Raw genomic sequence first — 27,772 nt, 5'->3', positions numbered from 1 at the left:
CATTTTTAAGGAAATACTCGATACCCGCCCTTACTGAGAGCTACACGACGATTACGACGACGACGACCATACCAACCACCAGCGAATCCACCGCCAATTGCGCAACCACCATCGCAGCGCCACCAAGGCGCGGTATTCCATCGGCAGCGCCAATCAAACGCGCTCCATCCACCAGGCTTACCACCAGCACCAGCTCCAACAACAGCAGCGAGGCATTAATCGCCTTCATTATCCACCAAAACATCTGACGCGAACATTCTGATCACAATTTTGTCAACCAATACCAAGTAAATCCATTAAATCCAGTTAAACGGCCTTAAGAGCAGAATTGTTGATATTGGTTCGGCGGGAACAAAGGAAGGGCGCTGAACATAGGCCTGCTGCAACGCCAGGTATAACAACAACGGCAGGGCCGCTAAACCTAGGCCTGCTGCAACACCGGATATAACAACACAACAACAACTACAGCCTAAGCGGTGAGTTCGTTCCGGGATACGGAAAACCTAAATTTTTTTCCCTTCACCTAGCTTGTGAGGACGCTTGTAGCTAAGTTAGACATAGAGAGTTAATAAAACTGGTTAAACTGTTTCGAAAGGCAGAGTTATCGTTGAACCTCTAACGAAGCTTTTTTTGACACCTTCGAACTTGCACGATTAAGTGAAGGGAGATAGTGACCCGAGACCAGTGTTATTAATTTTCGATGCTATTTTCGAGCTCATTGCCGTAAACAGTTCAACCATTTTATTTTACTTAAAGTAATGAACTTATAATAAATTTTTGAGATAAACCCATTAGAAACATACATTGATATATGAGAAATTAATATGAACTTCATTTAAATCTTTGTGCATAAAATTTATTCTTTACTTGCCACATATATACATCTATGTAAGAGCGTGTACGTTTGCTACATAATTCAAATATACATAGATGTATATATTAGCACGAATCATAGAAAGAATTGCAGTAATTAAAATGAACGTCATTTAGGTCTTTTGCATAAAATGTATTTTTTTCCTGCTACATATATACTTCCATGCATGGGCGTATACGTTTTAAATATACTTAGACGGTAGGAAACATACCATTGAAAGGTGTGAACCACGGTAGTGACGACTAATACGTATTGAATTATTGATAAAAATAGAAAATAAATACTTTTTATTTTATAATTATATATACATATATAAATGATATATATAAGCAACACCAAAAACATATATGAGAAGAAAATTAAAAGTAATAATGATGGTTTCAATCAGGTCAATTTTAAGATTTTGGATTATTGAAATTAAAAGTCCATAAAATGAAATTTAAATGGGGCGTTATATATATAAATACCATGACCAATGGGCAGTTAACGTTAATTACCCAGTAGAAATTATAAACGTCACATTGAGAAGAGCTCAATGGGTTACAATTAAAAAAAAAAAAAATTCAATTTCAAATTAAATGGCAAATGTAGGTCCCCATCTATAATTTCTGCTTTTGGATGTATAGATATGTAAAATTTTTTTTTTTCAATTTACAAAATAAAAAGGTTAACAAAACAAAAAAAATTATGATGAAAAGAATCACGACTTCAAAACGCATTAACTTATAATGTCATTGGTGAAAACAAAAAAAAGGAAAACTTTTTTTTTAAAATTAAAATAGATACGATAAGTATTTAGCTAGCCTACCATCTAATTACATATATGTAAGTTTCCCAAGCGCAATTACTGCCAAAACTTATGCGTAAGTTGGCAATTTTGTTTCATTTAAAGTCCTTTTTTTTTAACTAAATGAATTGTCAATAAATGTTATATAAAATGGGAATGCTGACCGTCTTGTTGATTTAGAAGGCACTTGGGTATTTCAGGAAAGGGGCCACCGAAATTTTAGGTGCGTCGGTGGCCATGGATTTTGAGGGTGGGACAAGCACCGGGCGTCGCAACAACACCCGCGGCGCCCCCAAGTTATATTCGGCCCTTTTTGTTTATACCCTTTTGTATTTATTTTCAGTATTTTTTTTTGATTTTCAGAGTTAGTAACCGGCCATGTCCGGTTCGGTAAATTTTTTTTGCGTTAGATTTTTTTGACTGTTTTTTGAATTTGAATTTGTTTGAATGTTAACGGTCTGTCCGTGACATCCGGTTCGGCCGGATGTTGTTTTATTTTGAATTATAAGCGTTTTGAGTCGTCTCTGCGCTTTTTGACAGCTAGTTTTGATAGGCATGATATGAAATTTTTTTAGATTATGGCGCAGGAACAGTAAGGTTGGCAAGGACCCGCCACAGCCGACAATGACTAGCCTAGCTTTACTGCTTCCATCGTAGATGCGATTTCATAACAATCTAAAAACAATCTCCAAAACAATTATTTAATCGCAAACCTAAACGTATACACTTGTAAAAAACACGGCTAATATGTCAGTTAATCGAAATCAATGAAAATATTCGTTTCACTTGACATTGGCATTGCATATTGCAAAGCATAAGCTGCGATTTATTGTGCAACCTATGCAAAACAAAAATGTTTTGTATCACTGCTTTCCATCACAAATGCATGAATATAATTTTATCATGCACAAAAATGACAACCGATGCGCACTAAACAGAGTTGCCATTCAAAAATGAACACACTGCTGCCGTCATCCGGTGGCAAAATCCTGAGCCAGATAAATAATTTAGAATGTAAATGCAACAACAACGATTTGAGCCAGATAAATCCAGATAGAAGTCTGGTTCAATTTGTGAGCCAGATAATTTGTTAATTACTTCTTTTTAGGTTGGCAACGCGGCCTTTAATATTCGCCGCAAAACTTATACGGCTGTGCAAAATGACGTTGAGCAACACCGTCAGCTCAGTCAAAATTGGGAAGGACCTCTCCGAGCCGTTCGAAATTAAACGAGGTTTCAGACAGGGTGACCCCTCATCCTGCGATTTCTTTAATTTGATGATGGAGAAAATAATACTAGCTGCAGAACTTAACCGCACTGGAACAATATTCTATAAAAGCGTGCAATTACTGGCATATGCTGATGACATTGATATCATAGACCTAAACATCCGCGTTGTTAGTTCTGCTTACTCCAAACTGGAAAAAGAAGCGGTAAAGATGGGTTTGATTGTGAATGAGGACAAAACGAAGTACCTCCTGTCATCGAGCAAAGAGTCAGCGCATACGCGCCTTGGCAACCACGCTACTATTAGCAGCCATAATTTCGAAATAGTAAAATACTTCGTTTCTTTGGGAACCAGCATCAACACTAGCAACAACATCAGCACTGAAATCCAACGAAGAATCAATCTTGCAAATAAATGCTACTTTGGACTAGGTAGGCAAATGAAAAGTAAAGTCGTCTCTCGGCGAATGAAAATCATACTCTACAAGTCACTTATCGTACCCGTCTTGCTATATGGGGCAGAAGCATGGACCATGACAACAGCAGCGGCTTTGGGAGTGTTCGAGAGAAAAGTTCTTCGAAAGATTTATGGACCTCTACGCGTTAGCGATGGCGAGTACCGAAGAAGATTTAATGATGAGCTCTACGATATAACGAATTAAAACTCAGCGGCTGCGCTGGCTAGGCCATGTTATGCGAATGAAAGATGATGCTCCGGCCAAGAAAGTTTTTCTATCGGAACCCGCCTATGGAAGCAGAGGTTGAGGTCGGCCCCCACTCCGTTGGAAGGACCAGGTGGAAAACGATTTAAACTCCCTTGGTGTGACCAATTGGCGCCGGTTGGCGGAGCGACTGCCGCGCCTTGTTTAACTTTTAGACGGTTAAGCGCCAATTAAGTCAGTAAGTTAAATTTGATAGGTGTCTGCATCACCGTTGACTACAAATATATGTTAAAAAAAGAAGTACAGCTATATATTTCCTTTGAACAAAAGTGCCATATGTTGGAAGAAGACACCAGGCCGCATGTCTAAATTTTTCTCCCTCATTTTCTTCATATTCCGAATTGCTTGATTAATGTATGAATTAACAGTGAGTATCATATGATTTGTTAAAGCTATGTCAAAGCAAAGAGGATAAATACAATAAGAGCCGTCACTCGTTATTTTTTTGGCATTTACTCGATGTATACTGAGAGGTAGTCGCTACTTTTTTTTGGGCGAGATGTTTACAAATGTCTTCTATACATTTTCGTGGGGTATTTGTGTTTATTTTTCGACTGTATTTAATTAATTTATTTAATTCTCTTTCCAAAAATCACAGTTGCACAAGGGACCTACACGGCATGGATAAATGCGAGACAATTAAAAATGTCCCTCTCAGAAAACATTTGGCATCAATTTTCAATTTCCAGCGAGATACTCGCCACAAAACAACGAGTGACGGCTCTTATTGTATTTATCCTCTTTGGCTATGTCACTATTATTGTAGGGTACTGAATTTTGGTGTTTGTTCTTGATGCTTATAAGTTGGTTCTCGGCAGGTGTAGGAAGTGCGAGCTGCAGGAAAAAAAACGGTTAGCACGCTCTATGCTCGCCGATCTCAAGGCAGAAATTAAGCTAGGTTCTAGAAAACTTCTAGTATTTGCCAAGAGGACGGAGTTATTCTTTAACATATTCAGTCTATGTGAGGTCTCAATTGGGAAAATAGTATAATGTTTTATTTGGACTAGACATAATTAGAACCGAAAAGCCTATAAAAACATAACAAAAAAAGGGTAAATTTATTTGAATTCACCCCACGTCGTAGCTCCGAATTGCGATTCCCTTCTTACGGGCGCTGCTGAAGACTTGCAAGGCGTTATTCTCCTCCCGCCTTGCCCCGTCCATCGTGCTTTCTGTATGGCGTTGATTATTCGAGGACATCAACCAGCCTATCAACTGCACCTTCTTTTGCAAGAGTCCGGACATTCTTCGTACATGCGCTAAGATCTTAGTGGTTTAAACTGTGCTTTACCTCAGGTGGGTTCTAAGCGGTCTAACCGCTGTGTAAGTATTAAGATATAAGCCGTCGATAAACGCCGCCGTCGAATGTCATAATTATCGGCGCGGCGGCGGCGGCCTTTGGCGCGTTACTATATTTTCTACTCTTTTAAGACTGTCTAGGCTATTTATAGTTCATCTCGAAAATTGGTCCGATATGGACGAAAGGGGTATCAAGGGATGCGCATCACTGCCAGTTATAAAAATCCAATTGCGAAATTTAACACTTTATAACCGCTTAAAAGTTATTTGAGAAAACAGGCGCTTTTTCGTATCACCGAATTCACGAAATTATTAAAACAAAAGTTATGTAATAAAAGAAAAGTTGTGTAATAAATTTAAATACTCACTTCACATAATTTTTTTCAAAAAATTGATAAAGAAGAAAAATAATAAAGAAAATTAAATAAAATGACCCAAGTCGAACATATTTTCAAATTTTACTAAAGTTCTTAAAAAAGCAGGTTAGCCGAAAAGGGTGCCGAATTCTATATACCGATTGGCTGAAAGAATAAGCGAAATCAGTGATGCAAACTCCTTTAGTAGGCTCCAGTGGTTTAAATTCTCCTATGAAAAGATTCTCAGCTCATACTTAAGTTGCATACACGTTCTCGTTTGAAAAAACACTTTATTTGCTGAACTATGAAATAGCGTCTGAGATCTTAGTTTCGATTTTCACACTTCATCATTCAGAACTCAAGTCTCCCGGTTTGACATTTCCTAAAGTTGGCGGCCCTATCCCCAACTAGTCCCTTGGAGTGAATCACATTGGATATAGCCTATCAACCAAGTTTAAATATTACCTATACGTTACGGCTACTTTTACAAATGTGAAAGCCAGCATTGATGCTAATCGTATCACGAGCGTCATGTCTATTGATAGTTAATTGATAGCAACCATAAGTCGCCTTTATGCGTGACCAGCATGTAGCCACAAATGATTTAAAGAAATCGTGCCCAGAACATCTCCTTCGGTGAAACTACGCTATTAAAGTGTGGCCTTGTGTGTGTATTTCTCCCTCTCTCCGCAAGGAGTTACTCCCGAAATTTTTGAACGCTCCACGAGATTTTGAGGCAAAAACCGCGGATCATTCCGAAATGGCCGAAACGTCGATTTCCTTAAATACATATATTTTTGAAATTTTTAAAAAAATTTTCGCTTTAAAAGCCTCCCAGATCTTCATCCGCAAGTTAATGATATTGTTCCAGATCGTCAAACATACCATTGACGTCAGCAGTATGTTTCCATATTCATTAGTTGTGGACAATCCAGCCATTCAATTCAGAGGTTTACGCCGAATACTTTGTCGGCGCGCCGGCCACGCCGCCACCGCCTGTATATAATAGAGCCTACGCCGCCGATTAAGTGACCGGCGTAAGTCTCTAGTAAGTATACAAACATGGGTCATCCGAGTATGTAAGTACTCATAAATACTTGCAATACAACGTTCGTAGGTTGAGTATCTAGTTATCTAAAATACAATAAAAATCGAATCTCATTTTATTTGATAAAAAAGATTAACATAACAAGTACATATTTAAAAATAGATAGTACATACATATTAACGTGCGATAAGGCACTGAAATATATAAACAAGTACACGACGACTACATTCACATGAATACATACATACGCGTTTAAAGATTGAAATGTAAATATGTAGGCGTGTGGAAAAATTGGTAAGTTGGCTACGAACTACGAATCAAGTTTAATGGCTTTGTAGTTAAAGGGGCAATTAAACTTCCTTAACCCTAACGCCATAGTCGTAACCATACCCATATCCATAACTATCTCCAATGTGATCGATTAATGGTGCCTTAACCTAAATCGTGAAAATCTCATAAAAATGAAGAAAACGGAAATAATTACAAACTTATTCCACAAAAAATTAGTCTCTTAGTCATAACGTATCCAAAACAATGAATAAAATCCACAAAAAGTAATAAATTCTCCAACTAAAATATTTTTAGGTTATGGATATGGCGAAAAACCAAACACCAATTGGTTGGCTATGGTATGATTATAGCGTTAGCGTTATGATATGGCACCATTAAAGCCAAATTAAACTTCCTTAACCCTAACGCCATAGTCGTAACCATACCCATATCCATAACCATCTCAATGTGATCGATTAATGGTGCCTTAACCTAAAAATCGTGAAAATTTCATAAAAATGATGAAAACGCAAAAAATTACAAACATATTCCACAAAAAATAAGCATCTTAGTCATAACGTATCCAAAACAATGAAGAAAATCTAAAAAAAGTTATTAAATTCACCAACTCAAATATTTTTAGGTTATGGATATGGCGAGAAACCAAAAACCAATTGATTGGCTATGGCGTTAGCGTTATGGTATGGCACCATTAATCGATTACATTCCTTTCCATAAGGTAGGTTCGATCAGCTGATTTATCTGGTTATGGCTTTATGGTTATAAGTCACCATTAATTCTCCCTTTAATCGATTACATTGATCAGCTGTTTTATATGGTTATGGATAAGTCACCATTAATTGGCCCTTAAAACAACATACGAGTATATGTACAAGTATGTACGTATGTATATCATCACTAATTTAATTTTCTATCCTCGTGCAGTTAATTTAAAAATTTAAATTTTCACTTATTCGTACTTATTTGCTAAAGCTAAAATGTCTGTATACTCGTATATATGCATATAATGTTGAATTTGTAAAATACGTATGACGTAGTATCTTTTTTTTAAATATAATTTACATTTTCTCGAATTTTTGATGATTATTGATTATGCAACCCTTTAACATAAATATATGTATGTATGTATTTATGAATGTATGCTAATTTAATAATTCAAATTTTTGATTTCGAAGCGCCGTTTAAGGGAAATTTTCTGCTTAGCTAACAGGATTGCGCGCCTAATTGTAGGCTGTGGATTCATTAAATCAGCATGAAATCTCGACTTATTCTGTTTTATTTTTTGTTGTTCTATGCTAAACGTTGCAGCACATTTAATTTACGCGCTATATCCCATTTCTATGTCGAAATATTTTATATGTCTGAACACGTTGTTATTTTTTAGGCCCCCATCAGTAAGACGTGGTCAGCATGAACATTTACTTTTGCCTTCCGACGTCGTTTGATCCATGGAGTTGCTTAGATTGAATTTTTCGCTATCAGCCAGATCGGCGGCACTGATCAATTTATCGTTGAGTAAAATCTGAAAAAATCAATTAGTTTATGATTGATGCACTGTTCAAATATGCATACAAGCGATTACGCAGGTTTACCTTGTTCACTAGTGCTCTGGCGGCCTCATCTATATTGATATTTTCCTTGGCCGAAGTTTCATACCAGCCAGCAAAACCGTTCTCACGCACATATGCATCCATTTTTTCAGGTGATGTTACAATGCCCTGCTTCTCTTGATCGCACTGCAATATAAAAATTTGGATTTTTGTTAAATAAAAATGAACAAAAGTTCTAATCATTAAGTCTAAAATCATAAGGGGGGTTCAGTGCGAGTTTAAACTCCAGTTAAAGTTGGCTACAGTTTGACCCTGCCAGTTCGGCCGCTTAAGCTAAGATGTTTAGTGATATTTTATGCTATCGAATAAAGTCCCAAGCCAAACTTGAGAAACTTTCATTTAAAAATGTGTATTTTCCTTTATAAAATTTCATCCAAGATGCGCATTGCAACCAAAAAGAAGAATTTCTCGAGCAAGAAGAAGTGCTCAAGAATTGTCCAAAAATCAACGCACGTTTCAAATGACGCATGCAGAACGCATATCGAACGAAATTTCGTAAAAATGAATAATAAACAAGTAAGGGTGTCTAAGTTCGGGTGTAACCGAACATTATATACTCAGCGTGAGCTTCAATTGTACATTTCATTTCAGATAAAATACTTTTCTACATAACACGTGGCACCACCCGTTTAAAAAAATGTCCCCCCATTTCATCTTACAGTAAAACTTGATAAGTGAAATATCATTGATTCAAAACAATTTTTTGCTAAGTTATAGCTTATTATTCTAGTCTACGACCCTTTTAAACTTGTTTTATATCTAAGTTGCCGTGGTCTTTAACCGATCCCGTCCATTTTTAATAGAAATATTTTCTGCTATAAGGAAAATTTGTGTATGTACCCAATTTTATTACGATCCGTTAATTTTTCTTCGAGTTATGGCCCCCGAAACATAGAAAAGGGGGGGGTTAACGATTTTTGAGTTATGATTAATAATATTTGTAAAATTGATTTTATCACAAGTGGGCGGTACCACGCCCATTTAAACAAAAATTTTTAAATGTTTATCAAGAGTCTCAATATCAGTCCACATGTCAAATTTCAACATTCTATGTGTATTATTTAATAAATAATCATGTTTTTTGTGTTTTCCAAAATTTTATATATATAAAAAGTGGGCGTGGTTATCATCCGATTTCGCTCATTTTCAACACCAATATATTCTGGGTCCAGATAAGCTCGTATACCAAATTTGGTGAATATATCTCAATATTTAATCAAGTTATCGTGTTAACGGACAGATGGACAGACGGACGGACATGGCTCATTAAAATTTTTTTTTCGATACTGATGATTTTGATTTATGGAAGTCTATATTTATCTCGTTTCCTTTATACCTGTACAACCAACTGTTATCCAATCAAAGTTAATATAATATGTGTGCAAAGCACGCTGAGTATAAAAAAGGAAAATACATATTTTCTAATAAAAAAAAGTGTGGCTTACAATGGGAAAATAAAATAATTGTTGATCGTTTTCTTATGAACTTTTGTGTGCAAAGAAGTTTTAAACGCCGATACCAGCTTACACTCTGAAAACACACCGGTTGCTACTCTCAGCACTGCACGACCAATTCAATCGAAGTTTTGCTATGCAAAGCCAGTCTTGGTTAACGAAAAACCTAAACAAGCACAAACAAAGTTTTGTGTTGTTTCTAAATTTATTTTCGTTTGGTTATGCTCGTTTTTACTAAGTTTATACATTCAAAATTTGACATAAGACGTTTCATGGAGCTGTCAGGTAGGTTTAATCTCACATGTGCCTACAAAACAAACGAGCTGCTGATAAAACTAGCAGAGCTGCATACAGAACTTCTGCACGTCTAATTTGGGCTTTAATTGGCGAGACCTAGGAGATGAAGTCTCTCCACCGGTTGTGATCAATAGAATGAAGATTTAGCCCTTTCTCTGCCTAATGCTGCCGATAGGAATATTTGCTGAGGCGGAGAGTATTCTTTTGTTCTCATAAAATGAAAAGCTCATAGAGCTTAGCGTTAAGCCTCCTTCGATGCACACCGTTGGCATCACGGGTTGGATCATAACACTTCAGGAGGTGTTTCTATCGAATACCCCAGGGGCCATCCCGAGAGAGGTCTTTATTTTCCTCCTGAGTACTAAGTCCAAAGTAGCGTTTCTTGGCAGGATAGATTTTCCTTTGAATTTCTAGGTTGCCACTGTTTCCGCAATTAATGGCGGCCCCGTATCATGCTATATGTTCAGTGACTGAAAACCATTTTCGCTCAAAACCCGAAAACCCAAATAGGACCCCGCCTATGGAAGCAGGGAAAGAGGGCGGCCCCCACTCTGCTGGAAGAACCAGGTGGAAAACGCTTTTCACTCAGTTCAGAGCTACTGTGATTTAAAAAGTGAATTTCGATCACGGATCGTAAAACGTAATACGGGCCCTGGTTTCCAAATAGACGAAGTCCTTTACAGTATCCAAAACAAATCCGTCAACAGCTAGGAACGCTTGTGCGGATTCGTTCTTCGATAACGATAAGTACTTCGACTTGTCCTCAAACAACACAAGATCAAATTCGCCTTGTTTTCCAACACAGAGAAGGCAGATACGTTGAAACGTCTTTTAAAACATTATACCATCCGGATATCCACCTGCTGCTGACATTATCTTCTCCTCCGCTCGAGGGAAAGTCGCTTTGAAGCCTTTTTGGATTCTAATGGTGAGCTTCTTTGCAATCCTTACGAAGCTGGTGATTTTGCTAGGCGACAGCCGTTTGGACTTGGCTTAAAACATGTAGGTCACGTCCGGATAATTTGTTTGGAAAAATAAAAAATGAGCACGACGCATATTGGAGGAGAAGCTCGGCCTAAATCTCTTCGGAGAAAATCCCGTCTTGTATTTTGTTCCTATTTATTCATTTGACAATGCCAGGGAACTCAAATTTAGACATAGTATCATAATAGCAACTTTTTTCACTCTGTCAAAGCATGTTCCTAAGTCGAAAAGAAATGGTTCTCTTATTGTGGATGATACGCGAAGTCCACGATAATGCCCAAGTCGGTTATTGATTTATTGGACTTCTGTATTTCGAACAATATGAAAGATGTGAAAAGTTTGGTAGTCAAACATTGATTCTTTTTATTAAATAAATTCTTTCCCTTTTATAGTTATTTACTTAACCTATACATTCATAATTATCTTAATACAATTAAACTAAAAATATGTACATTGGTAATGGGGTATGCATATATGTAGGTTTGTATACATGCTTTGTATACATGTAGATTTGTATGCATGCTTGCATACATGTAGATTTGTATGCCTTCTTGCATACATATAGATTTGTATGCCTGCTTGCAACGTCAGCAGATCAATGCGAGTAATTTGGTTAATGCTATGCATACATGTAGGTTTGTATGCATGCTTGCAAAGTCAGCAGATCAATGTGAGTATTTGGTTAATTCCCATTATTGGTTGTATGTAAATAATAAGCAGAATTTATTAGCTGTGAACGGACAAGGGTTTCATATTCGGCATTCCATTGATGTTAGCTAACCGCTGGGTTAGTTCAATAATTTATGTTGTATAATATTGTAATATGATTATTACTAAAATGTAATTGTCATTTAAGTTCATGATGCGTAATGCCGCAAGTGTATTACATAGGTGGGTATGACGCATAATGCTACAATATCTTATAACTTTAAACGAGCAATTCTTGTATATTTGTACACTCAGAGAAAAACGCCGTTCTAAAATCCAGCACCACCGGACTCAATTCAAGCTCTTCATGTTCTTACTTTTTTGTTCTTGAAAAACGAACGACCTGTCCTCAAAACAACAACCTTGTTCTTGAACTGACAACCATTTTCTTGAAAAGAGAACGGCTGGTCTTAAAATATGAACAAATATTCTATTAATGAGAACAATGTTCTTAAATTAAGTTCAAGAAAAAAGAAACGGTATAATTCGTGTGCGCTAAAATGTTAAATACAACATTTGGCACAAGACAACATGCAGCTGTAGTGGCCCAGCGACTATGATGTTGCGGTTGCGATCGTGTGGCGCGAGTTCAATCACCGTCAAACTCTGAAGTTATTTAAAACAATTTTTTTATATTCTATTTTTTTAACTCTTATTTTTCTTTCAGTTCCATTAATATATGCACAGGTAATTCTCAGACTTGTTATGAAATGTTTTAAATATATTGTAACGAATTTACTTGCAAATCCTCTTATTTGCCCTTCTGCTAAGTTCGAATCACTAAACTGTTGAATAAATAACTCCAATATTGAATAATGGAAAAATGGCCTTTATTAAAGTACTTCACAATAATACTCAAACTTTGCAACGTATAGCTTGCTTAATAACCAAACTGATTGATAGCTCAAGTGAAACTCTACTATTCAAAATAATACTGCTCTTGCTCGCTAGATAGCGTCTTAATCGAAATCTCAAATCAAACTGAATTCCAGCGCCTCTACAATTGCCGCCTTTTATACTCTTTGATTTCAACCTTCGCATCTTCTAGGCGCTTCCAGAATTTACTAGTCCAGCAGCTCTCAAACTTCTCAGCTGTAACTACAATTGCACAATTTTATAGTTTTTCTTATTGCATACTTATAGGAGTATCTCAGATATATGCATGTGTTTGTGCATTGACTCTCCGCTGCTCGTATACGTACATGGTACATATGTGTAGACGCAATTATTGTTTCGTTTATGTAGATACATAATGATTGATCTATGGATGTGAATTCACGTCACTGCTTAGCATCGGCTTAGAGATAGCAGCACCCCTTAGTTTTGCTAATATTCGTAACACTGCCCTCCACCTAAGTCTGATCGTCCCGATCAGACAAATCTCTCGATCTAAACGCTGCGAGCATCGACAAATGTACCACTCTTCTATTTCGTGATTTCCCAATTGCTTGTATGCGGTAGATGACCTCACTGATCGTCCTCACAACTCTGTACGGGCCTTCCCAACTGCACCGATATTTGAATGGAACACCTTTCCGCCGGTGAGGGTTGTATAGCAGTACCAAATCTCCCTCCCGGAAACCTTCCAAATTATTTCCATTGTCGTACCTGTGTTTCATCTTACTACTCATTATCCTGGATCGTTCCCTCGCACTCTGTTGCTTGGCCAATGAACTACTTCGTAGAGCTTGCGCTTGACGGATTGGCTTCGCATAATCAGTATCGTTCCCACGTTTCACAACAGTAGTGCACTCCGGCTTGAAACTATCCTCGCATTCTTTCTCGGAAATTCGTTGCTTCGTTTTCCTGCACCTTTTAGGTTTTGTCAATGCCAGTGTTTCTCTCGCAGGTACTTTTGATTTTGCTTTATTTGGCCGATTCGACCTATTAACCTTTGCCTTTGACTTCCGTGGTTTTTGTCGAGTCTTCTCCACCAGTACTCGATTACAACTGAACCCTTTCTCCAACTTGAAGTTAAGTGGTATATCCTGGTTCTCATAACGCATCACCCTTCTCTGCATATCGATCTTGATGTCATGGTCAACCAAGAAGTCAACTCCCAATATGACTTCTTCAACGATCTTCGCCACAACGAATTTGTGTAGAACCGTGACCTTTCCAATCAAGACTTCACATATCACTTCTCCCTGAACTTGGTTATACTCGCCAGTGACCGTACGCAACTTTGCTCCAGGTAACGGTTTTATTCTCCTGTTGACCAAGTCAGATCGGATCAAGGAATGAGATGCGCCCGTATCTGCAGTCAGTACACGCTCCTTGCTATCCACATTCCCTCTGACGGTAAGACTGCTTGATTTCCTCCCAATTTGCGACACAGATATCACAGGGCATTCAATAGCTGGATCTAGCTCTCGATCTCTACCTCTTACTCGCTCTTGCTCATCTCCTCCAGCTTTGCGTTTACGACCACCCACGTTGTTGGAATTGTTAGGATTGGTACTGCAATAACGTGCAATGTGCCCTGGCTTCCCACAATTAAAGCATTTGACGGTACCATCGTTTTTCTGCAGGGTTCCTTTTAATGCTTCCAAAATTGTGTCTACCCAGTCTGGCCTTTCCACTTCCACGTGATGAGCTTTGTATGCGGGCTTACTGAAAAGTGACGCTGTTTCCTGAGTCAGTGCGTGGGATACCGTTTTAGCAAATGTTAGTTTTGGATTCGCATATGTAGCCCGCTTCGTTTCCACATCTCGTATGCCATTTATGAAGCTCTGGATTTTAACCCTTTCAGTGTATTCCACGGGTGCGTCCGCATTTGCAAGATGAGCCAATCTTTCAATATCTGAAGCAAACTCCTGCAATGTCTCATTTGCCTTTTGGTAGCGGTTTTGCAACTCAATTTGGAATATCTGTTTTCTATGCTCGCCTCCATAACGTCGTTCTACAGCAGCCATCAATGTGTCATAACTGTTCCGTTCGTACTCTGGAATAGTCTGTAAGATTTCGGCAGCTGGTCCTTTCAATGCTACGAAGAGTGCAGCAACTTTATCTTCCGCATTCCAGTTGTTCACTGCCGCGGTCTTCTCAAACTGTAGCTTAAAGACCTGGAAAGGAACAGAACCGTCAAAGGATGGTGATTTTACCTTTGGATTGCTCGCTGAAACAGCTGGGCGATTTAATAGTAATTCCTGGATCCTATCTTTCAAAGCATCCATCTCTGCCTCTATTTTATCCTGTCGACCACTGAAGCCTTCATGAAACTGGGTTAGTTTTTCTTCCATATGCGCTTCCAGTTTCGATGATATACGGACTTCCTGCTCTTCTAGTTGTGTGGAGATCTGAGATGATATCTGTGCTGAAATTTGTGCCGACATTTCGGAAATACGTGTCTCCTGTGCTTCAATCTTAGATGTTATGCGTGTTTCTTGCGATTCCATCTGTGATGACATATGCGTTTTCTGTTCTTCCATCTTCAATGTCATGCGTGTCTCCTGCGATTCCATCTGTGATGACATATACGTTTTCTGTTCTTCCATCTTCGATGTTATGCGTGTCTCCTGCGATTCCAGTTGAGATGACATTTGCGACGACATTTCTGAAATGCGTGCTAGAGATATACGCCGCCGATAAACGCCGCCGCCGATTTTGGTCGTTTTTCGCACGCCGCCGCCGAATGTCAAAAATATCGGCGTGGCGGCGCGGCGTCCGGCGCGTTACTATATTTTCTACTCGTTTAAGACTGTTTAGGCCATTTATTGTTCATGTCGAAAATTTGTCGGATATGGTCGAAAGTGGTATCAATGGATGCGCATCACTGCCAGTTATAAGAAACTAATTGCGAAATTTAACTCTTTATAACTATTCAAAAGTTATTTAAAATAACATGCGCTTTCGATGTCAGCTTAACACGGACTTTCCATCACCCAATTCGGCAAATTCAAACAAAATACTAAAAGAAAAGTTATATAATAAATTTATATGCCCACTTTGCATTTTTGAAAAAATTAATAATGAACAATTAATTCAAATAAAATTATCCAGGGCAAACATGTTTTTAAATTGACATCAAGAATAAGCGAAATCAGTGATGCAAAATCCTTTAGTAGGTTCTAGGGGCATAAACACCCCTTTGAAATTATTCTTACCTCATACTTAAGTTGAGGATATATGTACTTATGAGAAGGGTGTGAAAAATCACTAACTCTTGCATTCAAACATCTGTTGTTTATTTGCGAAACTATACTGTAGCGTCTGAAATGTTAATTTTGATTTTCACACTTCATCCTTCAATACCCAAGTCTCCCGGTTTGACATTTCCTAAAATTGGCGGCCCTATCCAAAACTGGTCCCTTGGAGTGAATCACATTGATTATAGCCTATCAACCAAGTTTAAATATCACCTACACGTTACGGCTCCTTTTACAATTGTGAATACGTAGGCACATATATCTACCGGGTGAGGTTTTGTCCTTCGCAAGAACACTCAAAGTGGTGAAGCAAAAGCTTTCCCAAGACAGTGGAACTAATGACCGTGTGTGAAACTACCCTAACGTAGTGGACAGTCGAACTTGTCTGAAAACTGAAGCTACGCGGTCATCCATAATGAGCTCCTATATCGTAAGGCCGGAAAACAATAGTTAACAACTTTCAACTTAAAATCCGTCGACTTTCATTCTAAATTTGATTTAACGGAGACTATTGAAATCAATGTTGTGAACACAAACGTCTGCAATCTTTGGTCTACATTTTAAAAATTTTATCCAGGGTCCTTGTAAAATTTTAATTATGTAGATGCCCCGAGGATTATACGGATTTTCACCCATTACGCAATGACTTCCACTTAGATTGCTTATGATTTCGAAGGCGGCATCCTTGGCCGAATAGTGACTCCCTAACGTTTCATGGCGTTTCTCTGGTGTAGCTCGGCAGCATAGCACGACAAAAGCATCCGTTGGAAAGTCTTCGGGGCTACACCTAGAGCTTCTAGGAAAGTGAAGGCGACGAAGGTATGAGTTCGAAGTCGCAGTCCTATATCTTCTGTACTGGGATATGGTGTGAGGCTCAGGAGGCGTGGTAGCGACTGGTGGTAGGGATTCCTACTGTTCGCACATCGGAAATTTTAGCTCTTAAAAACAGCCGAAAAAACTGAAGGCGCCCTGTGCCACGATAGTCGTGAGTATTAATAGACCCTTCATAGCAACCCTAAGTCGCCTTTATGCGTGACCGCCAAGGAGCGACACATGATTTAAAGAAATTGTGTTCGCGAAGATTATTAGGAGTTAACCCTAGGTGAAACTATGCTTTGCACGAGATATACAGGCAAAAGTTTGACTATTTTATGTATCTCTATTTCTTTTCAGCAGAGGCAGCAGTACCAATTCCAAAGACCAGGGTTAGGTTCGAAGCCTCTCTGGAGCATGCGAACGAGGGACAATCCCTTCGCAAGTAGCTACTCCTGAAAATTTCTGAACGGTCTGCGAGATTTTGATGCAAAAACCCCGGATCTTTCCGAAATGGCCAACACGTTGATTTCCTTAAATACATATAAACAAAACCTTTCCTAAATATTATTTTTTTAAATAGAAAAATCAAGCTTTTAAAGTAAGAACACCGGCGTACGCCGGCGCGCCCCCTACGCCGCCGCCGTCGGTATATAATAGAGCCTACGCCGCCGCCGCCGATAACGTGATCGGCGTAAACCTCTAATGCGTGCCTCCTGTGCTTCCATCTTGGATGTTAAACGTGTCTCCTGCGATTCCAGCTGAGATGCCACTGTCGATGTTTGAGCAGCTATTGCAGCCAATATCATGTTCAAGTCTGTGCTCGTAACTGTCTGCGATGTTTCGTTTTTCTCTTCAATTTTTGTTGTTGTTTCGTCCACATCAGAATAAAAAACAAACTCGTCTACATTAATTCCTTGCGACTCCATTACCTCTCGTAGCCGTGCTTGAAGTTCGATCTTATTGCCGGTTGTATTTAATCCACGGTTCTCCAACTCCTTTTTCAGTTGCTGGATCTTCGATTCACTGAACTTCGCCATTTCCTTGTTGTCCTCTGGAATTTATTCAACAATTCCTCTTCTGACACCAATTGTAACGAATTTACTTGCAAATCCTCTTATTTGCTTTTCTGCTAAGTTCGAATCACTAAACTGTTGAATAAATAACTCCAATATTGAATAATGGAAAAATGGCCTTTATTAAAGTACTTCACAATAATACTTAAACTTTGCAACGAATAGCTTGCTTAATAACCAAACTGATTGATAGCTCAAGTGAAACTCTACTATTCAAAATAATAATGCTCTTGCTCACTAGATAGCGTCTTAATCGAAATCTCAAATCAAACTGAATTCCAGCGCCTCTACAATTGCCGCCTTTTATACTCTTTGATTTCAACCTTCGCATCTTCTAGGCGCTTCCAGAATCTACTAGTCCAGCAGCTCTCAAACTTCTCAGCTGTAACTATAATTGCACAATTTTATAGTTTTTCTCATTGCATACTTATAGGAGTATCTCAGATATATGCATGTGTTTGTGCATTGACTCTCCGCTGCTCGTATACGTACATGGTACGCAATTATTGTTTCGTTTATGTAGATACATAATGATTGATCTATGGATGTGAATTCACGTCACTGCTTAACATCGGCTTAGAGATAGCAGCACCCCTTAGTTTTGCTAATATTCGTAACAATATATTCAGATTGCATCATCAAATAAGAAAAATTTCTCCATAAGAAAAATATATGAAAGAATGCATATTATGCGTTTTTTCAAACCTTTTGGCTTTTAATAATAGTTTTTTTTGTTATTAATATTTTTAATTAATAACAAAAAAATATTTATTAATAAAAAATAAATAAATGAGTAGTAATTAAAAAATTACCTTCCTTCCACCAATGATCAAGCACAAACCGTTCTTGAATTAAGACCGGAAACTGTTAAATCGGTCATAAAACGTTCTCGAGGCGTGAGAACGAAAAATCTTAAATCAAGCCCAAGTAGTGCTTGAAATGAGCACAGGAGGTTCACACATCAATACCAAACTGGTCATAAAATACGAATGGTGTGCTTGGAAAAACTGTTCTTAAAACAAGCCTATCGGTAACGAGTTAAGAAAAAACGTACTTAACAGACTTTTGTCAACGAATGTTCTTAATTTTGAACTTTTTTCGTTCGTTTTAGAACGGTTTTTTCTCTGAGTGTATATTCGTATATTTGTATGTTTGTATAGCCGAACGATCAAGGGAACCGATCAACCGATTTAAATGAAAATTGGCACAGAGAAATTCTAAGATATTCTACCTATTCGAAATGTAAAAAAATTGCATAAGATATGCCGATATCGTTATCAAACGAAAGGTATTTCACTCCGCATAACAATAGGGACATTTTTGAGTAGGGTTGCCAGTTAGGGTTGCCACCTATTCTATATTAAAAAAAGTGCATGAGATATGCCGACATGGGTATCAAACGAAAGGTATTTCACTCCGCATTACAATAGGAGCATTTTTAAGTACGGTTCCCATTTAGGGTTGGGGTAGTTAGACGAAATAGTACTCTACTTACTCATATTCTATTAAACCTTTAAAGTAGAACATTAAAGTTAAAAAATTTCGTAAAAAAATCTTACACATGGTTCGACTTAATTTTCTTAATTTCACACACGCTAATAAAATTGAAATGCAATATGAAGGCGCCGTGGCAAATTCTAGCAAAATATATTTAAATGCATATTTTTTTGCAAATATGAAATGAGTAATTGCAATTTCTCACAGATTACTATTAGAAAGATTTCTCACCATAGCAAAAAGATATCTCCCCTTGGTAATTTGCTACCGTTGAACACTAGAGGCATATGTTCAATTTGCAAACGACATCTAACCATTTAACTACTTACGAACAGATGGCGCTTAGGGAAGTAAGTTGACATTTAATTAAACTAACTGATAGTTGTCATTCGTGGAATTTACAAGTTTTTGGAATGTAATAAAATTGTGAGACTTTCATAGTGTATAACTAAAAAAATGTTTGAAATTAATAATTCGGCGCATGAGGATACTAGACCTAAATAACTTAGTTCTCGATTTCACTAATTGTCATAACAATCCCTTATCCTATAGGCTGGAATTACCCATTTCAAATTTATCATTCCAGTTCATTTTGCAGTTAGTGTTTGATATTTTTTTGAAATCTATTTTTAAGGAAATCAAATATTGGTAAATAAAAATATATAATATAGATATGTACATATACAAAAAGTAGAGTTTGATTAATGATGACATGTAGAACAAAGTATGTTATGCGGCATACTCGAAGATTGCCGAGCAAAGCTCGGTCGCCCAGGTACTAGAAACTAATACGCAATATTAAGAAGACTGATTTCGCGGTTGGGCCGAACACACTCGAGCCTCGAGCACTGCTCATCGCTGTCTAGCAATGGAGAGTAGTGGCCCCTACCTAGTTTAGGCACACTCTGTACGTTCTGTAATAATCTGTGCGGGGTTTGAAACATGTATCGGTTGCATCGTCGATGCGAAGATTTCTCTCAGTGAGCAGGTTCGTGATTCAAGCGAATAAAATGTATGTTTTGTGAGCAGCTACTCGACGACAAACTTTCTTCGGGTCACTGTGTGCGTCTTCTTTGCTGAAGACGGTGGTCCGACTTGATATTTGGAACTCGTAGCGTTCACGCATCTAGGATACTGGTATTACGGCTGCCGCCAATCAAAATGTGATCGATTAAGTCCCATGTTTCCGATCATTAAACAGCTAAGTAGTTTAGTGGATATTTTTTTATATAATATCCTGACACCACAGAGTACCATTCTTCGTGCTGCAGGAAACACAATCGACCTCAACCCGTTGGGAGATGTTATGTGGTCAAGGTGTAACTTTCCGACAGTAGGTCCAAACATTCCGTTTTACGTCTTCTCTAGTTTCTCAAAAAAAAGTCCTTATCCACGTCATTACTATCTCATATTTGAAGCCAGGCGCAAACAGTTTTATATTGTTTAACTTCGTGTACATCGCGCATCATGGCGAGACGCTTGTTCACTTAGCGGCGAAGAGTCTTTCCATTAGGTTCAAAGTGAGCTTCCTTTCCCCATTCCTTATCTTGTATGGTTGTGATACCAGTATTTGCCTTTACCGGGACATTAACCATCCAGACAACAATACTTTTCCGGTCATTCACGGTACACGCACTCAAATTATAGTCCTTACACTGTGTCGTAGTTCGTTATCTCAATGGTAGACGATTTTAGGTGGGGGATTCCAAAGCCCAACACACAAGCCGGGTACAGGACTTGCATTTTAGTTGCCTCCTACGGTAGGACTGACTTAACACTGGAGTATTCTAAGACCCTTCACCTTAGTAGATACTTCCTCAAACTTACCTTATTAGCTAGTAGTATACAGGGTATAGGATTGCCGTCGGGTAGTTGAACTTTCGAATCCAAATCCTCCTTCCATTTACTCACACAATCAAATGTACCACTTCGCGTTACATCGAAAACGATGAACGCGCCAACAGCTTCCTTATAATAGACACGAGTCATATTTCCAAAACGTTCCTGACCAGCAATATCCCATAATTGTAAACGGACGGTTGTATTTGGATCCCAGTGTAGTACTTTCAATGCGAAATCTACACCGATTGTGGCACGATAATTTTGGCTGAAGAATTGATGCACATATCGCTTTATAAATGACGTCTTGCCGGTGCCCAATTCTCCAATGACTAGAATTTTGTACAGATGCTCACGCTTTTCTGTATTCGCGGAGGTCATTATTGTCTGTAAATGGAAATTAGAAGAAAAATTAGAACAATACCAAGTAAGGAGATAAGATTAAACAAAAACAAGTTTCGAAACGGTTCTATTTTTTTGAGTTTATATCAATCATTGAACATGGAAAGTTTTTTTCCGAGCACAGAAAGTTGATGGCAGCTATGAAATACCAATTTACTTAGTGATGCATTTAGCTTACGAACCGGGTCGAGTAAACGGGTTTTTTTAGACCATCGTTTCGTATCCTACTGCAATTGGAAAACTGGGTTAAAGGAAGCAGAGCAAGCAAATTCAAATTAACTTAACCACGTTCAAAATAGAGGAATTTTAAGAGTCGAGCTTTGGAACCAAATGAGCCGAATTTCTATAAACATGTCCAAAAATGCTTCGCAAATTGGGGGAAAATCTCCCAAACTAAGAAAAAGTGCATACACATTAATTTAAGAGTATATGATGTCCGGAACCACCGTTTTTAGTTTAATCTTTCATTCGTCGTTCAGTCACGAAATGTGTGCCAATAACTTCGAATTTAATAAAACAAAAATGAAACCGAATCATCTCATTCAGCTATAGTTCAATCTGGCCCATTCTTAACTCGGTTATTTATTGGGAGTTTATCTGAATCTGGCATCAAGTTGCAGATAAATACGGAAAAAAACAAAAACAAAGAAATATAATGGAATGAAATACCTAAATAAATGTAGAGTTTCAAGAAATATATGACAAATTTGCAATACGGGCAGCAATAATATAGCAGCAGCTCTAGAAACCCCCAGCGGGTTAGGGTGTTAGAACATACCCGCGGTAGGTACGCCTGTCGTAAGAGGCGACTAAAATACCAGATTCAAGGGGTTGTGTTGCGCAACCTTTTCAGGTTGCCAGCGCAATATATAGCTTCTCCAAACCCAGCTTCGAGCGGCGAATCCCGTTTCACTAACAGACGAGGCTCTGGCGACACCAAGCTCCTCATGGAACTTGGGGGTGGGGAGGAAGGGATGGCCTGAAGGTTTAATGTGGCCATATAAATCGTTCCCGAGATGGTCGGGCTAGCACCTTAATGGAGCTGTGTTACCGGAGCATACCGGATCTGTATCCGGCAAATGACCATCACATCGATAACACTCCCCAAAGCCTTCGGGGAGTAACCTTATCGCTACAACAACAACAACAGCAGCTCTAGAAGAAGCATATGGAATGAATTAAGAAAGCGCCGTGTGGACAAGGCACATTCGAATGGCGTGAATTAATTTTGCGCCCCACTTAGGTGCTGGGAGCTGTGTGGGTAAAATATCCGGTTCCTCTTCAAGGAAACGCGGTTCTCATTATAATCATTAACGCACATCACTTGTATGCATTACCCATTTGGTCTTTCCTCGTCTTGAAAGCTTGAATGCGCTCACACAGTTGCATTAGGCTATTAATCGCCAGTCTTGCGTTGCATTAAGGTCAATAAGGTTTCTTTGGCGAAATTAGACTTCCGTATTGACTTTGAAAAATTAATACCATCCTCACATTAGCAATGCCATTGTATGAATGATTTATTAATTTTCTCCATCGTTCTTCTTATTGACCCTTTACACAATGCCGATTTATTTGAAAAGCCCTCTTTTACCATCCCTTTAGGGGCTTAGGGACTTGATGCATGATCCAAAAGAAAAAAGGGAAACTTAAGCATCTGACTACTTGGACAATATTTTAAACATAAGCTTTGTTAAAAAATATTTACGGCTAGTTCGTCGGCTTTACTGGACAAAATAGAATTTCACTGGGGCAGTTTTCAGGATCGTTGCAGAACAATTTTGGAATTATCTCAAAGGTATTTCGAGATCGATTTTGAGGTCACTTCGGGATTATCTCGGGCATATACATATGTACACTCACAAACATCAGAGTGCCGATCATGATTCATTCACAAGAGGTTTGCTCGTCTAACAAAATTTTTGACAATTGCAACTTGCTCTTAAATCGAATTCACATCCATTAACCATGATACAAAAAATGGAGGTAGTTCCATTTAGTGTGACGTTAGCCACATGACTTTTGCGGGGACAATGACAATTTCACCAAAAACAAGCTACCAGATTGAAAAGTGTTACGAATTTTTCTAATTTTGATGGATTTCATATTAAGGAATACGACTAAATTACTTTCATAGTTATTTTAAATAAAAAAGAAAAAACGAGCCCCATGCCTTGGAAATATTTTAGTACGAAATATCAGCCTAGAAAAGGAGGTTTTTAATAAGTTTTTCCAGCTCCCGAAAATTGTTTTGGTGGAAGGAACATGGGTCGAAGTATGCAAAACAAGCAATATAACATGTCCGTACGTTTGCTCAGAACATTTTGACAAAACATACACGTTTGTCAATTGCTTGCTCAAAGGAGGTTCTTATAAACCGACACCGCAATTTTTTGATAAATGGGCTACAAGTCCACATGTTTTATTTTTCTATTTATTGTATAATTCAAGTGTTGTTTTTAAACCACTTTTTAGGGAGAACATTACGCGGTAGCTCTGCAGGTTAGCCACTAGTTATGAGAGTGTTTTTGCCCTTTGTACCAGGGGTCACCTTGTGGCAGCCCCTCCTATGCCCATTCTGTGTCCTTTTAGCATTGACATAGATGTGCAGACTTTGGAGGTACACTTTTTCTCAACATGCCTTAAGAAATATCCACTGTAGGGGAATGATAATAGGGCCATGGTAGAACAACAGGATTTTTCGTGTATTTTTTTTCTGTCTAGGTGTCAAGCTGCCATAAAGATATGAGCCATTAACCAATGTATAAGTCATTATCGACTATTTTTCAATAAAATTGCATGTTTTACTGTATTCTCAATCGATATGAATGCACATAAATCGTGCTAAAGCATATTATTATTGTCTCACATAACCATGCGTTTTCATCCTAAAGGAAATTTCCAACCCAAAAACCAACGCTTCTGGCAAAACAACGAACATTATGAAACTTCAAAAATCCCCAAATACGTCAAAAAATTTTGAGTGGAACTACCTTCTTTTTTGTATCATGCCATTAACTGTGTTGTTTATTCGCAAATGTAAGAAAAATGTTGGTAGTAGAAATGGGAGGTAAACAACTTACAATTGCCAGATACGAGCTGAACTGCAAAAACTCCGTAGTATTACACATACATATCAATTCGTGGGACTGAACAAATAAAATTTCTATGAAAACTATCTCTACGAACCTACGAAACCTAAATCGAAATTTAAATTCGTGGTTGAACGTCAAAATTTGGACAAGAAAATCGACTCATTTAAAATAGCATTAGAAATATTAGAAATGCTATATAGAAATGTTTTACTTATTGAGTGTGTTAATTTATTCATTCCGTTTGTTCGGTACATTTGTCTCTATTTAAGTATTTATGTAATCGTTTTTATACTCAGTGTGCTTTGCACACAGAGTATATTAACTTTGATTGGATAACGGTTGGTTGTACAGGTATAAAGGAATCGAGATAGATATAGACTTCCATATATCAAAATCATCAGTTTCGAAAAAAAATTTGATTGAGCCATGTCCGTCCGTCCGTCTGCCGTTAACACGATAAAAAAAAAAAATAAATGTAAGGCGCGATAACCTCCGAAGAGATCTAAGGCCGAGCTTCTCTTCCAATTTGCGTCGTGCTCCTCTTGATTTTTCCCTACAAATTGGCCGGACGGGACCTACATGTTTTATGCCGACTCCGAACGGCATCTGCAAGGCAGATGAGTTTTCACTGAGAGCTTTTCATGGCAGAAATACAATCGGAGCGCTTGCCAGACACTGCCGAGGGGCGACCCCGCTTAGAAAAATTTTCTTCTAATTGAAAAATCTTATTTCTAAAATTTTGATGTTGCTTTGCCCGGGAGTTGAACCCAGGGCATACGGTGTGATAGGCGGAGCACGCTACCATCACACCACGGTGGCCGCCGATAACACGATAACTTGAGTAAATATTGAGATATCTTCACCAAATTTGGTACACGAGCTTATCTGGACCCAGAATAGATTGGTATTGAAAATGAGCGAAATCGGATGATAACCACGCCCACTTTTTATATATATAACATTTTGGAAAACACAAAAAACCTGATTATTTAGTAAATAATACACCTAGAATGTTGAAATTTGACATGTGGACTGATATTAATACTCTTGATAAAAATTTGAAAAAAAAATTTTTTTAAATGGGCGTGGCACCCACTTGTGATAAAATCAAATTTACAAATATTATTAATCATAAATCAAAAATCGTTTAACCTATCGGCAGATAGGTTGCGTTTACTATACGGAATGCTTTGAAGAAAAATTAACGAAATCGGCTAAGGACCACGCCCACTTGTAAATAAAATACTTTTAAAAAGGTCGTAGACGAAAATAATAAGCTATATATTTGCAAAAAAAGCTTTATAACAATGGTATTTCATTTCCCAAGTGGATTTATAACAATAAATAGGAAAAACTTCAAATTTAAAAAAATGGGCGTGTCACCGCCCCTTTTAAGAATAAGCAATTTTCTATGTTTCGGGAGCCATACCTCGAACAAAAATTAACGGATCGTAATAAAATTAGGTACATAGATTTTGCTTATAGCAGAAAATATTTATAGAAAAAATGGACGGGATCGGTTAAAGACCACGGCAACTTAGATATAAAACAAGTTTGAAAGGGTCGTAAACTAGAATAATAAGTTATCGCTTAGCAAAAAATTGTTTTGAATCAATGATATTTCACTTATCAAGTTTTATTGTAAGAGGAAATGGGGAGACATTTTTTTTAAACGGACGGTGCCACGTGTTATGTAGAAAAGTAATTTATCTGAAAAGAAATGTACAATTAAAGCTCACGCTGAGTATACAAAGTTCGGTTACACCTGAACTTAGACACCTTTACTTGTTATGTTTAGAAAATTATTTATTAACTTATTTGGAGCATTCGTACCTCGTGACGTGGTATCAAACAAACGTGGTCTGAGTATTCCAAATTAACGGTTCATCGGGAACGATTACGTGAATACTTAAGGCCCCGACCTTTAGATTTTTAGTTTTTGTATTCAATAATCGAACGTACCAAATTTTAAATTCTTTTCTTGTCACATGTATGCTGCTACAATTAGTAAAATTTTGTAGGATTTCTTTTTTTGGTTTTCTAATTCAAAACTCCTTGTTGCAAGTATTACATATACGTCTCGGGGCCTTAACGGGACTACTGACCTTAGGAGCACAGGCTAGCGCCACTTTTTTCATTACACTGCCGTATGTCTTGACTTCAACATTTCTACCACTGTCTAAACCTTATTACTTCCGTTCTCTCTCAGAGACATTAGGAAAGTTTTTATAAAAAAAAATAAATAAATGTAAGGCGCGATAACCTCCGAAGAGATCTAAGGCCGAGCTTCTCTTTCAATTTGCGTCGTGCTCCTTTTGATTTTCCCTACAAATTGGCCGGACGGGACCTACATGTTTTATGCCGACTCCGAACGGCATCTGCAAGGCAGACGAGTTTTCACTGAGAGGTTTTCATGGCAGAAATACACCCGGAGCGCTTGCCAAACGCTGCCGAGGGGCGACCCCGCTTAGAAAAATTTTCTTCTAATTGAAAACCCTTATTTCTAAAATTTTGATGTTGCTTTGCCCGCGGTGTGAACCTGGGGAATTCGGTGTGGTAGGCGGAGCACGCTACCATCACACCACGGTGGCCGCCAGGTAAGTTTTTAAACGGTTTAATTAACGTCTTGCCTTGTTATCTGATATCGTTGTGGTCGGCTGGTTTCGACATGTTGTATTCTCCTGGTCTAAGAACCTCTTTGTGGTAACATATGTAGAAACATCAAGTGAAGTAGATGCGCTGCTCAGCGCACCTTATATTCACAGGCATACTAACCCTTGCACCTTCCCAACCTTAAGTTGATTGATCTGTTTGCCCACCATCTTCTACCAGACTAGAGACGTTAGTGTCAGTCGTATGACTGTATTGCATGAACCATGAATAATAAACGAAAGCAAACAGAGGAGGACAATTAGGACGGCTGGCTCATTGTGATAGAACTGATTGAGCTAGGGGGAGAAAGGAGTCTTCTATAAATAGGTAGAAAATTTAACAAATTATTCGTCTATCCTGGCTAGAGCAGCGCGTTAACAAGGAAAGTAAACTAAAGTCAAGAAAAAATGGGAGAAAGTTGTGCAAAGCGACAGTTTCGCACTACAGCTTTAATGGCTACCTCTGAATTAGTGGTAATCGAATGCAGAGCGGTACATTTGGTAGCCACACTTGCAACAGCAGCGTTTAAATCTGATCATATGTATGTATGTATTGTATTCAATTTAATTAACAAAAGAATATTATTTCAGAACAAC

The 27,772-nt window shown here is 38.0% G+C and overlaps 1 protein-coding gene across 10 annotated transcripts in view; it reads right to left on the bottom strand.

Moving 5' to 3' along the window:
- Positions 1–6,405: 6,405 nt before the first annotated feature.
- The window catches only part of Rab32 (RAS oncogene family member Rab32), a 145,605-nt gene continuing 124,238 nt past the window's right edge, over positions 6,406–27,772 (bottom strand). For all 10 annotated transcript variants that reach the window (XM_067774145.1, XM_067774147.1, XM_067774149.1 and 7 more), the window contains 3 exons: positions 21,019–21,417; positions 8,197–8,340; positions 6,406–8,126 (listed from right to left, as the gene is read on the bottom strand). In XM_067774145.1, the coding sequence (XP_067630246.1) occupies positions 8,010–8,126; positions 8,197–8,340; positions 21,019–21,417 (660 nt within the window). In that variant the 3' untranslated portion in view covers positions 6,406–8,009. The remainder of the gene's footprint in view (positions 8,127–8,196; positions 8,341–21,018; positions 21,418–27,772) is intronic.

Source organism: Eurosta solidaginis, chromosome 3, assembly GCF_040869045.1.
Source record: "Eurosta solidaginis isolate ZX-2024a chromosome 3, ASM4086904v1, whole genome shotgun sequence".
Taxonomy (NCBI): Eukaryota; Metazoa; Arthropoda; class Insecta; order Diptera; family Tephritidae; genus Eurosta; species Eurosta solidaginis.
This window is presented reverse-complemented; position numbering and strand designations above follow the sequence as displayed.